This window comes from Mauremys mutica, chromosome 20, assembly GCF_020497125.1.
Source record: "Mauremys mutica isolate MM-2020 ecotype Southern chromosome 20, ASM2049712v1, whole genome shotgun sequence".
Classification (NCBI taxonomy): Eukaryota; Metazoa; Chordata; order Testudines; family Geoemydidae; genus Mauremys; species Mauremys mutica.
The window spans coordinates 9,230,482-9,245,257 of record NC_059091.1 but is presented as its reverse complement, the minus strand read 5'-3'; the positions used below and the strand labels follow the sequence as shown (position 1 = coordinate 9,245,257).

Genomic DNA, 14,776 nt, shown 5'->3' with positions numbered 1-14,776 from the left:
CCCAGCATGCACTGCTCCCCCCTCAGCTGCTGTTCCAGCACACACTGCTCCACCTTGAGCCATGTCCCCAGCATGCCCTGCCCCCATTCAGGGTGCAGTCCCATCATGCCCTGCTCTCCCATGCAGGCTGCATTGCCTCCCCAGGGGCCACTGCTGTCTCAGCATGCACCATGCCCCTCAGCCACACTCCCACCATGCCCTGCGCCATTCCAACCCCAACCCCAGGGGGCGCTGCCGCCAGCACAGAGTGACCAGGCAACTCCCTCACAGCCTGCCCCTCCCTGCGGTGCCCGGCTAGCCCCGCCCCTTCAGCTGGGCGGGGTGACTTCAGCAGCCTCGTTATGGTGCCCGAAACGGGGGTGGGGAGTTAGAGCCTCGCTGTGGTCTCACAGCGGCGGGGGGAGGAGTTTCGCACTGGCTGCTTCGGAGACGCCTTCGCAGTAAGGCCACGCGCTGCTTCGGCGCAAAGCCTGGTGGGTAACGGCTCAGGGAGGGGCCACGCGTGAGCGGGGGGAGCTTCCTCCCCCTTTCCTCAGGTGCCCCCGGCTGGGTCGTTGGGGGAGGGGCGGGGGCTCTTCCCGCCTCTCTCTCTCGCTAGGTGCGGTCGTTGGGGGGAGGGGCGATGCGGGGGGGGCTCTTCTCGCCTCTCGGTGCCGGTGGTTCGGGGGGGGGCGCCCCGCTTGCCGCGTAGGGGGGCCCTGCTGCGGGCCCCGGGGCTGACACCGGCTGCCGTGCCCCGCCTGCTCCCGGCTGTGCGGGGCGCTGCGAGCCTGCGCGGGGCCGGGGGGATCGTGTTGCCCGGCGCCCCGGCTCGCGGTGTGGCGGGAGCGACCCGCGCCACTGGGGATGCCGGAGAGCCCGGGTCCTTGGCTGCCCGCGCCTCAGCCTCGCTCTGCGCCACCCCCAGGCTGTGGTCCGTGCCCCCCGCAGTGTCCTGTGGCTGATGGCCGCCCCCATAGTGCCCCAGGGGCAGGTGGGGTAGGACACACCAGTGCCCTTGCGGGGGTGCCCTAGGCCAGACCAACCAGTTTGTCAAAGGCACCTCGGACATTGTGGTGCCGGTCAGATCTGCAGCTCACACTTTAGTGAGGGATACGCAGCTGACACACGCGGCCCATGTGTGCCAGTTTTATTAGGCACCTCCTTTTTGGCTTTTTTTTTTTTAAAGCAGCAACCATATTTTCTGGCAGGCAACCAAATCTGAGATTCAGATTGTCTCTAGAGTGTGTGCAGTCCTTTATAAATCTAAATAAGACAGAATTTAATCTTGTGAGGAAGGATTTTTTTAGATGAGTGATGCATTCAGATTGTATGAATTGCGGTGAAGACAGGAGAGAATCTAACTCTCTGCCTTTTTTTTCTTCTTCATACAGATCCTACTTTCTTCTTCAAAGTAGGTGTAAAAGTGTTGACCTGTCAGGCAGGTGGAGTGGCTCAGGATGGAGCACTAAATTGTGTATAAGAGATAACTGAGCTCTCAAAATACATGGCTTAACTTTTCTTGGGAACTGGTTCTTTTAAACCTTTTAAATTTATTGGGCAAGAAGGGTGTTTCAGATAAATCTTTGGATTTTAGCATCTTGGAGGAAACCTTTCTGTGTGTGGCAGAAGAATATGAGGTTCCAGGTGCCCTGCGTTATACGTGGGCCACCTTATAAGCTTGTGTCCTAAGCATACATAGCATAGATATAAAGTCTACTGGCTGCTGTCATGCAGTTGATCATTGACCCTTAGTAGCTGTGATGAATAAATTGAAATAACTTTCAAGTTATTTCCAGTGCTTGTAAGTTGAAGCTAGAAAAATTTAGAGTGGAAATAAGGCTTATTTTTAACAATGAGGGTAATTAACCATTGGAAAAATTACCAGCTGTTGTGGTAGACTCTCCATCAAACTTTTGAAATCAAGATTGGATGCCTTTCTAAAGGATCTGCACTAGGTCAAATGGGAATTAAGTCAGGGCAGTCCTATGCCTTGTGTTATGCAGGTCAGCCTAAATCAGTAGTTTTCAACTTTTTGTCATTTGTGGACTCTTAAAAAATTTCGAATGGAGGTGCAGGACCCCTTTGGAAATCCTAGATATAGTCTGTGGACCCCCATGGGTCTGTGGATCACTGGTTGAAACCTCTTAGATGATCATAATTGTCTCTTCTGGCCTTAGCAATCTGTGAATCTCTTCATTTTTGGTCTATAGGGTAAATATTTTAAGGAGGAGAGTGACACTCAGAGACTGGCTCAAAGGGTCCTCCAGCGAAACTTAAGTCAGCGTTCTTTCAGCATCATTAAAATGGATTTAGAAGACAACTATGGTAAGTATTTCTTTGCTGGCTTGTAACATTCATGCAGGGGTCTGGACTAGATGACCTCTGGAGGTCCCTTCCAGTCCTACAATTCTGATTCTATTCATGGTTCCTGCAAAGATACAGTGAGAGACAGCTTAGATCTTTGAAAGTATTAAAGTATCTTAAACTTGATTAAAAGGAGGGAGTGGCTTCTAGGGAAGTAACTTTCCCCTCTAGGCATTAAGTTTGGTGGATATATGCATCTGTGTATTAGAGCAGTGGTTCACTGCACCTGATTTTGGGTCCCAGAATGAAAGAATTTGTGGTCTTCTTGCAGTTCAAAACCACACAAACTTTAGAGGCAATAAAGAATGATGTGGGTCAATATCACAGCAAGAAACCATACCTAGGTTTTGCAAGGTGGGTGTGAGACTGCTTGGGTGATATGTAGTTCCTGGGTGGGTGACTGGGTGTACTGAGACAAACTCTTCTAGGCAGCATATTGGGTGCAGACACGCAACACCATGCCCCAACCTTTGTGAGCCGGGAAGGCTGGAGTGGGGGTGTAACTCAGCTGTGTGTGGTTCATTTTATTTATTTAGCATATGCAATCTGGCTAAGCCACAGCGTTCTTATCAGTAATGTTCAAGGCATGAAGGCCTCCAGGAAGTTGTCATTTTACAGTCCTCCAATGTGTGTTCCCACACTGACCTAGTGGACTATGTCCCCCAGCTGCAGCATGTCAGCGGTCTGGAGAAATGGACGATCCAACTAGCAGATTTGCTGTGTGGGGTACAAACTGGTTACAAAACTACAGTCATGTCTGGTGCAGACAGGGCCTAAATCAGTTTCCTGGGGATCATCCCAGTAAAGTGACTTCTTATTAAGGCCCTATCCATGCCACATTTCATAATTTACTTTATTACCAGTGGCTGGCTCCAAAACATGGTTAATATCCTGTTAGTTCTAGGGCTGTCAAACGATTAAACAGGTTAATCACACGATTAAACAGTAAGAGAATACTATTTATTTAAATATATGTGGATGTTTTCTACATTTTCAAATACATTGATTTCAATTACAACACAGAATACAAAGTGTACAGTGCTCACTTATATTTATTTTTTATTACAAGTGTTTGTACTGTAAAAAAAAATAGTATTTTTCAGTTCATGTAATATAAATAATATAGTGCAATCTCTTTATCATGAAAGTTGAACTTACAAATGTAGAATTATGGACCAAAAAAATTGCCTCCTAAAACAATGTAAAACTTTAGAGCCTACACGTACAGTCAGTCTTACTTCTTGTTCAGCCAATTGCTAAGATAAACAAGTTTGTTTACATTTGCAGGAGATAATGCTGCCCACTTCTTGTTTACAAGGTCACCTGGGATGAGAACAGGCGTTCACATGGCACTGTTGTAGCCAGCGTCGCAAGATACTTAAGTGCCAGATGCGCTAAAGCAGGGATAGGCAACCTATGGTACGTGTGCCGAAGGTGGCACGTGAGCTGATTTTCAGTGGCACTCACACGGCCTGGGTCTTGGCCATTGGTCTGGGAGGCTCTGCATTTTAATTTAATTTTAAATGAAGCTTCTTAAACATTTTAAAAACATCATTTACTTTACATACAACAATAGTTTAGTTCTATATTATAGACTTATAGAAAGAGACCTTCTAAAAACATTAAAATGTATTACTGGCACGCAAAACCTTAAATTAGAGTGAATAAATGAAGACTCGGCACACCACTTCTGAAAGGTTCTGACCCTTGCGCTAAAGATTCATATGTCCCTTCAACCACCATTCCAGAGGACATGTGTCCATGCTGACGACAAGTTCTGCTCAATAACGATCTAAGGCAGTGTGGCCCAACGCATGTTACTTTCATAATCTGAGTCAGATGCCACCAGCAGAAGGTTGAATTTCTTTTTTGGTGGTTTGGGTTCTGTAGTTTACACATTGGAGTATTGTTCTTTTAAGACTTCTGAAAACATGCTCCACACCTCATCCCTCTCAGATTTTCAAAGGCACTTCAGATTCTTAAATCTTGGGTTGAGTGCTGTAGCTATCTTTAGAAATCTCACATTTGTACATTCTTTGCATTTTGTCAAATCTGCAGTTAAAAATTGTCCTTAAAATGAACAACATGTGTTGGGTCATCATCTGAGACTGCTAGAACGTGAAATATATGGCAAAATGTGGGTAAAACAGAGAAGGAAACCTACAATTCTCCCCCAAAGAATTCAGTCTCAAATTATTTCATGTGTTGTTTTTTTAACAAGTGTCGTCAGCATGGAAGCATGACCTCTGAAATGTGGCTGAAGCATGAAGGGGCATATGAATGTTTAGCATATCTGGCATGTAAATACCTTGCGGTGCTGGCTACAAATGTGCCATACAAACTCCTGTTCTGAGTTTCAGGTGACATTGTAAATGAGAAATGAGCAGCAGTATCTCCCATAAATGTAAACAAACTTGTTTTTCTTAGCGATTGGCTGAACAAGAAGTAAGACTCAGTGGATTTGTGGGCTCTAAAGTTTTGTTTTGTTTTTGAGTGCAGTTATGTAACACATCTACATTTGTAAGTTGCATTTTCACAATAAAGAGATTGTACCACACTACTTGTATGAGGTGAATTGAAAAATACTATTTATCATTTTTATAGTGCAAATATTTGTAATAAAAACAAGAGTGAGCACTGTATCTTTTGTATTCTGTGTCGTAATTGAAATCAATATATTTGAAAATGTAGAAAACATCCAAAAATATTTTATACTTCAGTTGGTATACTGTTGTGTAACAGTGCAATGATTAAAACTGCGAGTAATCGTGATTAATTTTTTAATTGTGATTTTATTTAATCACATGAGTTAATTGTGATTAATATACAGTCCTAGTTAGTACCATGGTCGGGTAAGGGAGCTGCCCTCTTCAGAGGCCTAGCCTGGCATATGGCGCTGGTTTGATGCATTGGGGATGACTCTCCTTGGCCCTCTCCCCCCCCCCCCACACACAGAGTAATTCATGGGTACACAGGCTTGGTGCTCTGGAACCATTGGATGAAGTTCAGGGCTTGTCTACACTACCTTTTAAGTCGATATAATTTATGTCAGTCACAGATGTGAAAAAGCCACCCCCCTGATCAACGCATCACCTGAGCTGTCCACACCAGCCCTAAGTCAGTGGGGGACACTCTCCTGCTGTCATAGCTTCCGTCTCTTGCTGAGGTGGAGTAATTATGCTGATGGGAGAGGGCTCTCCAGTCAGCATAGTGCGTTTTCACCAGACTCACTAGAGCAGTGCAGTAGTGTAGACTAGCCATCAGACAGGACCCTCTTGTAGTGTGACCACCCCTCGGGGCGCACGCTCACTAGGACAAACCGCCTGGGCTTCAGCTCCTCCTGGGTCTGACCTCTGAGCGTTCAGCATCCCTGTTTCACGCCATAAGCTTCCTGCAGCAAGTCCACCTGAATAGAACACCTGGGGAAACCTTGCATGCCCCCCTAAGGGGCCATGCACCCCCGACGGTGTAAAACAGAAGGGTTTATTAGTCGTCTGAAACAAATCATAGAGCAGAATCTTGTTAGCACAGAAAGCAGGAAGTTAAAGCAAAGTCCATCTTAAGGCGACCCAGAGCCCTGGGTTCTCCCTACTGCGTCCCAAACCAGGAGACTGACCAGCTTTCAGCAGCTCACTCTCAGTCACACCCAGTTGCCCCTCCTCCATCCTGTATGCTGTTGCCCAGGCAAACTGGTCACCTGGCCTCCACCTCTTTGTTCTCTAATTCCTCCGACTGGCTCTTGCAGAGAATGGGCCTCAGGATACAGAATGTCCAACCATTGGCTGGGCCCAGGTAGCTAGATGGCACTTGTACCTTCCCTCTTGGGGTATCTGCAAAGCTCTCACACCCTTATCCCACCGCCTAGATACTTGTGCAACACATAGGGGAAACTGAGGTGCACACAGTATTCATACAAACATTGACAATTCCCACTTTGTCAAAAGTAGCCATTTGTCCTAGTGACCTGTGTCAGTCTTTCTCAGTGGCCTGCCCCTCTGGTCTCTCTGACACTGTTTAGAAAGGCTGCAAGCTGGTCCCTGGTATCAAAAAAATTTAAAAACACTGGTTTATGTAATCAATCTGGCCCTTCCCCTTACTTCCAGCTCTCTAGAGAACATCCCACAGTCTGTCCCTTGTTCCTTTGTGTGCATGCCCTCTGTACACTGATACAAATGTGGGTAAATAGCATGGAAGGTGTGAGGGGAGACACATTTGTAGTGGCAGGAAAGCTGCTGCACGAACACAAACTGAATCCTGAAGAAGAGATCTGTGTATGCTTGAAAGCTTGTCTCTCTCACTATTGGAAGTTGGTCCTCACCTACCTTGTCCCTTCTATGTAACTTTTAAGTGATTAAGGTGACTCGTGCCTCTCTGAGTTCTAGTGTGGACTAGGAGGGAACATTTTCAAAAAGTGCCTGTGACTTAGGCCCTCGCTATATTCAGTGTGTGTTGGGCTCTTAAGCACCTGCCAACCTCTGCACTTTATAGGGCCAAGTGCTCTGTAGTGCAAATTGCAGCCTTAACTCCAGCCATGTTTGTTTTAGTTTGATTTTTTTTTCTTACTCTAGCAGAGATGGCCTTTGAGCATTGAAGATAAATGCAAAAGGATTTACTTCAGAATGCCATGCTTCTGCTGACCCTTAGCATGTCACTGCTATACAGCTAGCTAATTTGGTAGCTTCAAGGGTTTTTATAGTAATGTGTGTATTTCCAGCTCACTGTTCTGCATAAGTGTACTCATTGATATGTACTGGCCACTCTGCACTACTGACTACACTTTCCTCATTTTTAATTGAATATTCCATTCACCAAAAGTCCAAAGTGAATTTGGTTGGGTGTACACAATGAGTGCCAACGTAGCAATTTTAAATTTTTGTCTAGGCTATTAAAAATTCATGGCTTAACCCCATTAGAGGAAAGCTCCAGTACCTAGTATGTTTCCACACTTGTTAATTGTGTTGATGATGTTCTTAGATCTTGTTTGGCAGAATGTTTTCTTGTCTTTTTATTCCAGTTGATGCTTTGGATCCAGAGAAGTTAATACAATGTCCATATGATCGCTATCATCAAATCCGAGCCTGTCGGTTTCCCTATCATCTTATAAAGTGCAGGAAGGTAGGACAGGATGTTAAGGTCTCTAATGCACTTGGGAAATCATATTTTTGTAAATGCTAATGCATGGTGAGCTCAGTATGCTTTGTTGCCTTTTGCTAGAAGGATGCATTCACTTGCTATTAGACTGGAAGAAGCCATCTTTATTTCATATTTATATCTCTGTCATCCATTTACCACTTAGTAAAAGCATCCAGTTCATATTTAGTAATGCACTTCAGATCAGTGCATTTGCCCTGAAGAAAGGTGATATAGGTTCTTCAGAATACCTAAGTTAGTGATGGGGATCGTATTCTCTTCCAGCAGTTCACTCATGGGACCCAGGTATTTGCTTCCCACTTTAGGGCATGGAGCAGATGCAACCAGTGTTATATGGATGCCTTCTGGCTGGTCAAAGCAAAAATGATCTGATGTTGCAGCTAATTCTTTAGCAGCTGCACTGCTCTGATTGCAAAGTAAACCATCTTTTTTTTTTATATTGCTAATAACTCTATTCAATGTACATCGGTCTGAAACTTTTTATCTCTTTTCAGTCTTCTATTCTGGGCTAGAATGCTATATATTTAACAGGAGAAGCTGCTCCTTTCTTTTGTCCTCTCAGTCAGTAGCTTATTTTAATCCCTCCAGTGCTAGTGTATATTAGTTGTACTGATAGGAGCACACTTATACAGGTATAACTGCATCCACATGTTAAGATGAAGTACGGTATAACTGTATTGGTTAGGAATTACACCCCTAGCCAGCATAGCTATAGTAATATAAAAACTGTGCAGAGCAGGCCTGAGCAGTGTGTGTTCTTCCTCTCTGTTGCCTTGCTCTTTTCTAAGGGTAAAAGCTCTTCATTCAGTGGGGGATAGTAGGGCTCTTCTGTGTCCACACTAGTTTACCTATACTGGCAGAATGCCCCCAATATAGATGTGGCCTCAGCTGGAACATTGAGTAACTTCCTTCCTGTTTCAGGAGAGTTAAATTTACTGCAAAGACTTAAGCTCTAGTGCAGGCAGGAACTTGTTCTCTAGTTTGTTGCTTACTTAATTTAAAAATAAAGTGGCTGAATTATTTAGGGTTTCAAGGCACTTACTCCCCATGTAGGCTTTTTAGGGCAATTTCATCTGTGCATCGAACCATGCCAGTGATGACACTACAACGGTTTCACTGTGTTTGTTCTGGGGCTGATCTTCAATGAGAGAAATTCAGGGTGGTGTTTAAATGTAAAAATGAACAACCATAGCATGTATCATAAAGGATGCATATGCTTCACTGTTTCTACACTGCATTTGTGCTCAGGACCTGAACTAAGTTTTGGCTTTCCTTGTTTAAATGTTTTCAACCTATTTCAGGATGCAGATTGCACAAACCCTTCACTAGTGACTAGAAAATACAAGGGCTAGGATGAATTCAGTGAGATAGCACGTACTTTTTCTGTTTCTCTAGAACCACCCTGATATTGCACAGCAGCTAGCCACATGCCCCTTTAATGCCCGCCATCAGGTTCCCAGAGCTGAGCTCAGACGTCATATATCAAGCTGTGATGACAAAAGGTGCATTGAGCAAGACATTGGTGAGAAAATATTAGACTCCTTTGGCTCTGTAAAGTCACTTCTGGAACTCTTGGGCTAACAGCGTTCTAACTTAATTTTTGCTGTTAAAGATTGTTTTAATACTCTATTATTCCATAAGCAGCTCTTTACCTATAGTGCTGTGTGATACAGAAGCAGCAGGAGCCCTGGGAGACTTGAGTTTCATTCATTCTGTGTCCATGCAAATTCTCCTAAGCATCTGAGAGGCAATTGGCTTGCATTACATGTGTTATCTGCCAGAGATTTTAGCGTTAAAATGGGAACTGTACATTGTGCCCTAAACTGTGTGTGCTGAAATGAGATCTAGCTGGTAATCTGGACCGCTTAGAGCGGAAAGATAGTGGCCATGAGAGAGGTGGGTCTCCAATGCAGATCTGACCTGATAGTGACCAAAAATCTTCATAATCTGTCTAGTGGCATATGTGAAATAAATTGGTCTCAGTCCAGTTCTTAATGGACAAGTGTCCAGATCATAACAATCCTCACTTCTGTGACTGGGCCAGGAAGGCTGAGTAACTTTCCCAATTGAAGGTGGGTTCTTCCAGTTCAGAGTGGGGCAAATTGGGGAGGGGACTATGGGGAAGCTTTCCTACCACTGCCCATGCTGTCGGCTCTGATGAGGAGTTCACTGTCCAGGTCTGTCACCCCAGCACCTAAATCACTTGGTTATGTGGGTCATGTTCCAATGTCTCCCCCCACTGATGTCTATGTGGCTATCACTACACTGGAAAACGTACCTGTTCTCTGGCAAAAGTAGAGTTGTACTGAAGCTAGCAATGATGTGCATGTTCATGTAGACAGGGCTTGGAGCATGATAGTAGTGAAAAAACCCTGAGCAGATTTTTGTGGCATAACAATAGAAACACACATGAACCCTCTCCCAATGCGTATGTTGGAGCAGCTGCACCATTGCTGAAAAACGTGTGCAGAATTGTTTAGCTTTAGAAAAGGCTTGAAACAGGGATTGGCAAATGGGGGGCTGCAAGCACCCTGCCAAACATTCTGTGTTGTAGCAAACTTTCAGAGTTGGGCAATGTATAGCCTCTTAAGGTATGGCCCACCAAAGGGGTCTCATGGATTTTGTATCCCTTTGCTACCTTCAAGGTGCCCATCCCTGGCCTAAAGAGTTTTTTGCTGCTAAGACTAGGGGAGTACTGATCAGCTTCCAGCGTATGCTGCTCCTCTCCAAAGCCTAGAGCTGTTCTGCAGCTAGGTCAAAAAATGATTAATGTCCCTAAAATAGGATTGTATTTTATCCAAAAAGATTTTCTCACTAAGAATTTTCTTTGCTTTAAGTGAGTCAGTCGAATAACTGCCACAGAGAGATGAACACTGTCAGCATGTGGCAGCCGTCCCCTTGTGACGAAGACTGGGATAAAGGTGAGGAGGTTGATGACACAAGGTGGCTGTCAGCCCCTGCTATTCCCTTCTTCTTGCCCCCAAAGAAGTTACATGGACTAAGAGAGAGGTCCCATAGATCCTTCTGCACAGATCATGTGTTGGGACACCCAGTTATACTGTCCCTGAACAAATTAAGTTCTCCTGCTTCACAGGATCTACCACATGCCTGCTATTCTCTACAAAACATCTGTTGTTTTCCATGTAGTCTGTTGCACCATCTGTGCTTCGATGAAAATGGAAATTGATGATGATATTTTACACTTTATATTTCTCAATTAAATGCCTGCTTTGCTGTCACTTATGCCAAGTCTTAGCTCAATTCTCATTCCATTTTGTAAACCTAGCAGCGTCTCTGCCATATTTCTCATTTTGTGTTGCTATGACGCTTGCAGAAGTTACTCAGTACTGAGCCACAATGATGTCTGTTTCCTTTGGCAGAGCTACAGGAGCAATCAGATTCTGTGTTCGTTTGGGGCACGTTCAATAGTGGCATAAACAACAGGTAACAAAAGGTGTATTTCTTGTGACAGTGCTTTTCATAGAAGATGTGCTTTCAAACTACTTGTAACTCATGCTGCTGTGTTGATGGGCAGATGCAATTTACTTTGGGGTGATGGTGGGGGAGTTCCCACTGGCATGAATCAACATTCCTATGCCTCTTGGTCAGTGTTTCCTGTCTCCTTTTAGTTGCAGATCCATAGGAGAGTATAAGAACATACTATTGCTACCAGATAATGGTTACTCCTCTAGTTCTACTGTAGTACTATTAGTGCTGATGGTCCTGGATTCAATCCCCACTGGTTATATATTTATTGGGGGGTTATTAAACACTAAACTGTTATGCTGGGCATGATAGAAATGCAGACTGATGTCAGCTCTTAGGCAATTTAGGCTTAAACTTCTGACACTAATCTAATCTCTCATGACCTGCTGCAAGTAACTTTTAACAGGCAGGAGATTTTTGCAGGCAGTTAAAGCCCTGAGTCAGAAATAATTTTATTTTTGAAGTGTAATCACAATGCAGGTTTGGAAAATAAAGCATAATGTGTCTGGTCATTATCAGGGGTGAGACAGAACAACCAAATCATTGTACTGTGCCTTACCTGTCTAATCAAAGGTCATCAACGTACGACTTTCTACAGCCTGTAACAGTGACACAGAATTGAAGGACTGAAAGGAACCTCGGGAGGTCATCTAGTCCAGGCCCCTGCACCCGTGGCAGGACTAAATATTATCTAGACAAGTGCTTTTCAAACCGTGGGTTGTGGCCCAGAAGTGGGTCACGGAACAGAAGGCACTGGGTTGCGGTGGCTCTGGTCAGCACTGCTGACTGGGCTGTTAAAAGTCCTGTCGGCGGTGCTGCCCAGCTAAAGCAGGCTAGTCCCTACATGTTCCGACACTGTGCTGCACCGTCGAAGTGGCCAGCAGCAGGTCCGTCTCCTAGGTGGCGGGGTTGGGGGAGAACCACGGGGCTGCATGTGCTGCCCCTGCCCTGAGCACCAGCTCTGCACTGGGAGCTGGTGGGGGGCAGTGCCTGTGGGCGACAGCCACGCGGAGTCACTTGCACGCCTCTGCCTAGGAGCTGGACCTGCTGCTGGCTGCTTCTGGGGCGCAGCGTGGTCCGTGGTGCCAGGACAGGCAGGAAGCCTTCCTCTTCACCCCTGCTGCGCCACTGACCGGGAGCTGTCCGAGGTAACCCCGTGCCCCGCCCCAGCACTGAGCCCCCCAAACCCAGAGCTCCCTCTTGCACCCCATATCCCTGGCCCCAGCCCAGAGCCTTGACCCCCCCTTCTGCACCCCAACCCCTTGCCCTAGCCCAGAGCCCCCTCCCACACCCTGAATCCCTCATTCCTGGCCCTACCCCACAGCCCTTACCCCCATATCCCAACTCTGTGCCCCAGCCCTGAGCCCCTCCCAGACCCCTCATCCCCAGCTCTCTTGGATCAATTAGGTCACCAGAAAAAAAGTTTGAAAATCACTGATCCAGACCATCCCTCACAGCTGTCTGTCTAACCTGCTCTTAAAAATCTCCAGTGATGGAGATTCCACAACCTTCCTAGGCAATTTATTCCAGTGCTTAACCAGCCTGACAGGAAGTTTTTCCTAATGTCCAACCTAAACCATGCTGAAATTTAAGCCCATTGTTTCTTGTCCTATTCTCAGAGGTTAAAGAGAAGAATTTTTCTCCTTTTTCCTCGTAACAACCTTTTATCTACTTGAAAACTGTTATCATGTCCCTTCTCAGTCTTCTCTTCTCCAGACTGAAAAAAAAAATGGCCTTGTTTAATCTTCCCTCATAGGTCATGTTTTCTAGACCTTGAATCATGTTTGTTGCTCTTCTCTGGACTTTTTTCAATTTTTCCACATCTTTCCTGAAATGTGGCCCCCAGAATTGGACACAATACCCCTGCTCTACTCCATGCTGATTAAATGTCAACTGAAGAATTACTTCTCGGATCTTGCTTACAACACTCCTGCTAATGCATCTCAAAATGATGTTGAGTCATATTTAGCTTGTGATCCACTATGACCCCCAGATCTTGTTCTTCAGTGCTCCATCCTGGGCAGTCATTTCCCATTTTGTATGTGTGCAACTGATAGTGGAATACAGGTCTGTGTCATCTTACGCTGGGGTTACGTTCCGCAGTCAGCGCGTAAAGTGAAAACCGCGTATAGTCAAAATTACATTGAGTTGAATGGCAGGCGGAATCGTCCGCACTACAGGAACAGTATTTAATTTAGTTTTCTCTTTTTTTGCCAGCCGCGTAAAGCTGAATTCGCGCATGTTAAATGCATGTAAGATGCGACAGACCTGTACTCTGGATTTGTCCTTATTGAATTTCATCCTGTGATTGGTTCCCCCCGGGGTGCCACCTGGAACTGGGGTTTCACTGAGCCCTGTGACTCACCAGCCTGGGCTCCCTCTTAGCACTGTGCTGCTGTGACAGGCTATAGACCGCTCCCACCAGCATTCACACAGGCAGGGACACACCCAGCTGCAGGTTCATGCAGGCTTTGGACAGCCACTGCATGAACCAACAGTAGAGAGGCTACAGCCAAAATAACCCCCGGCCTGGGACCCCAGAGTTGTACCATCCTGCTCTGATCAAAACATCGACCAGTATGAATTTATTACCCAGTTTTCCACTCCCTCAATGTGGAGAGGACCATGCATACTTGTGTTAAGCAGGCTGAGATTTTTCCCAAGACACTTTGGTCACAGGCACATGGGTTTAGATAAAATCTATCTTCTCTAGTTAATAAACTTGTTTTTTGCTTTGTGATTATAAGTGATAGAACACAGACCAAAGCGGATTACCTAGTAAATAAACAGAATCGCAAACTAAGCCTAAAATTCTAGAAAGATTGGATATGAATTAGCAAATTCTCACCCTGGCTGACAATATAAGCAGGCTTGCAGATTCTTAAGGGACAAGCTGCATTTGTTTTGCAGCTTGGGATCTCGTACCCTGTTCCAAGACTTTTTCTTTTCAGAGCTTCTGTCTGTTGAGTTGTAGGGGAGTGAAGAACAGATGATGATGTCACTCTCTGCCTTATATAGCTTTTTCATATGGCAGGAACTCTGTTTCAAACTTGGTTTCCAGACCAGTTTGTGAAAAAATTCAGGTACCCAAAATGGAGTCCAGAGACATGAGATCTGGTCACACGCCCTTGCAAAATCGTAGCAGCCATAACTTACAGGCTGGCCTTCCATGAAGGCTAAGCTATTCCACAACCCGTTGTCTTTGTTGATGAGCCAGTAGCCTTCTTTGGCTTTTTCATTGTTGTATCTGAAAGACTGGCTGTGGGTGTTTTCTAGAGTAAGCCCATTTGAAATATAGATACCTAGTCAATATTCATAACTTCAGATACAAAAAGAATACATGCATACAAATAGGATAATTGTATTCAGCAAATCATAATTTTCCCAATGACTCCTTACATGACCCATCTTGTACAAAATGCTTCATAATTATGCCATGATCATATCCTAATAATATTACTATGATGAATATGGAGTGTAGTGTCGCACATCCTATTTACTTCAGACCATTTATCCAGTTTGTCCAGATAACTTTGAATTTTAATCCTATTCTCCAAGGCATTTTCAACCCCTTGCAGCTTGGTATCGTCTGCAAACTTTATAAATGTGCTCTATGCCATTATCTAAATCACTGATGAAGATATTGAACAGAACTGGACCCAGAACTGATGCCTGTGGGACCCCACTCAATATGCCCTTCCAGCTTGACTATGAACCATCTACTCTGTGTGAACAGTTTTCCAACCAGTTATTCACCCACCTTATAGTAGCTCAATCTAGGTTGTATTTCCCT

The 14,776-nt window shown here is 45.1% G+C and overlaps 2 protein-coding genes across 10 annotated transcripts in view; one reads left to right on the top strand and one right to left on the bottom strand.

Annotated features, from left to right (window-relative positions):
• Positions 1-14,776, bottom strand: part of LOC123353370 (ras-related protein Rab-3C-like) — a 1,186,649-nt gene that overhangs the window by 881,437 nt on the left and 290,436 nt on the right. The gene's annotated exons all lie outside the window — the stretch shown is intronic.
• The window catches only part of LOC123353368 (gametocyte-specific factor 1-like), a 31,062-nt gene that overhangs the window by 2,136 nt on the left and 14,150 nt on the right, over positions 1-14,776 (top strand). For 2 of the 7 annotated variants that reach the window (XM_044994389.1, XM_044994390.1), the window contains exons 2-6: positions 2,193-2,307; positions 7,361-7,461; positions 8,893-9,019; positions 10,335-10,418; positions 10,878-10,941. In XM_044994389.1, the coding sequence (XP_044850324.1) occupies positions 2,286-2,307; positions 7,361-7,461; positions 8,893-9,019; positions 10,335-10,418; positions 10,878-10,941 (398 nt within the window). In that variant the 5' untranslated portion in view covers positions 2,193-2,285. Of the gene's footprint in view, positions 1-322; positions 474-519; positions 599-789; positions 914-2,192; positions 2,308-7,360; positions 7,462-8,892; positions 9,020-10,334; positions 10,419-10,877; positions 10,942-14,776 lie in introns of those variants that run through there. The other 5 variants (XM_044994388.1, XM_044994393.1, XM_044994394.1 and 2 more) reach the window with 5 other exon arrangements.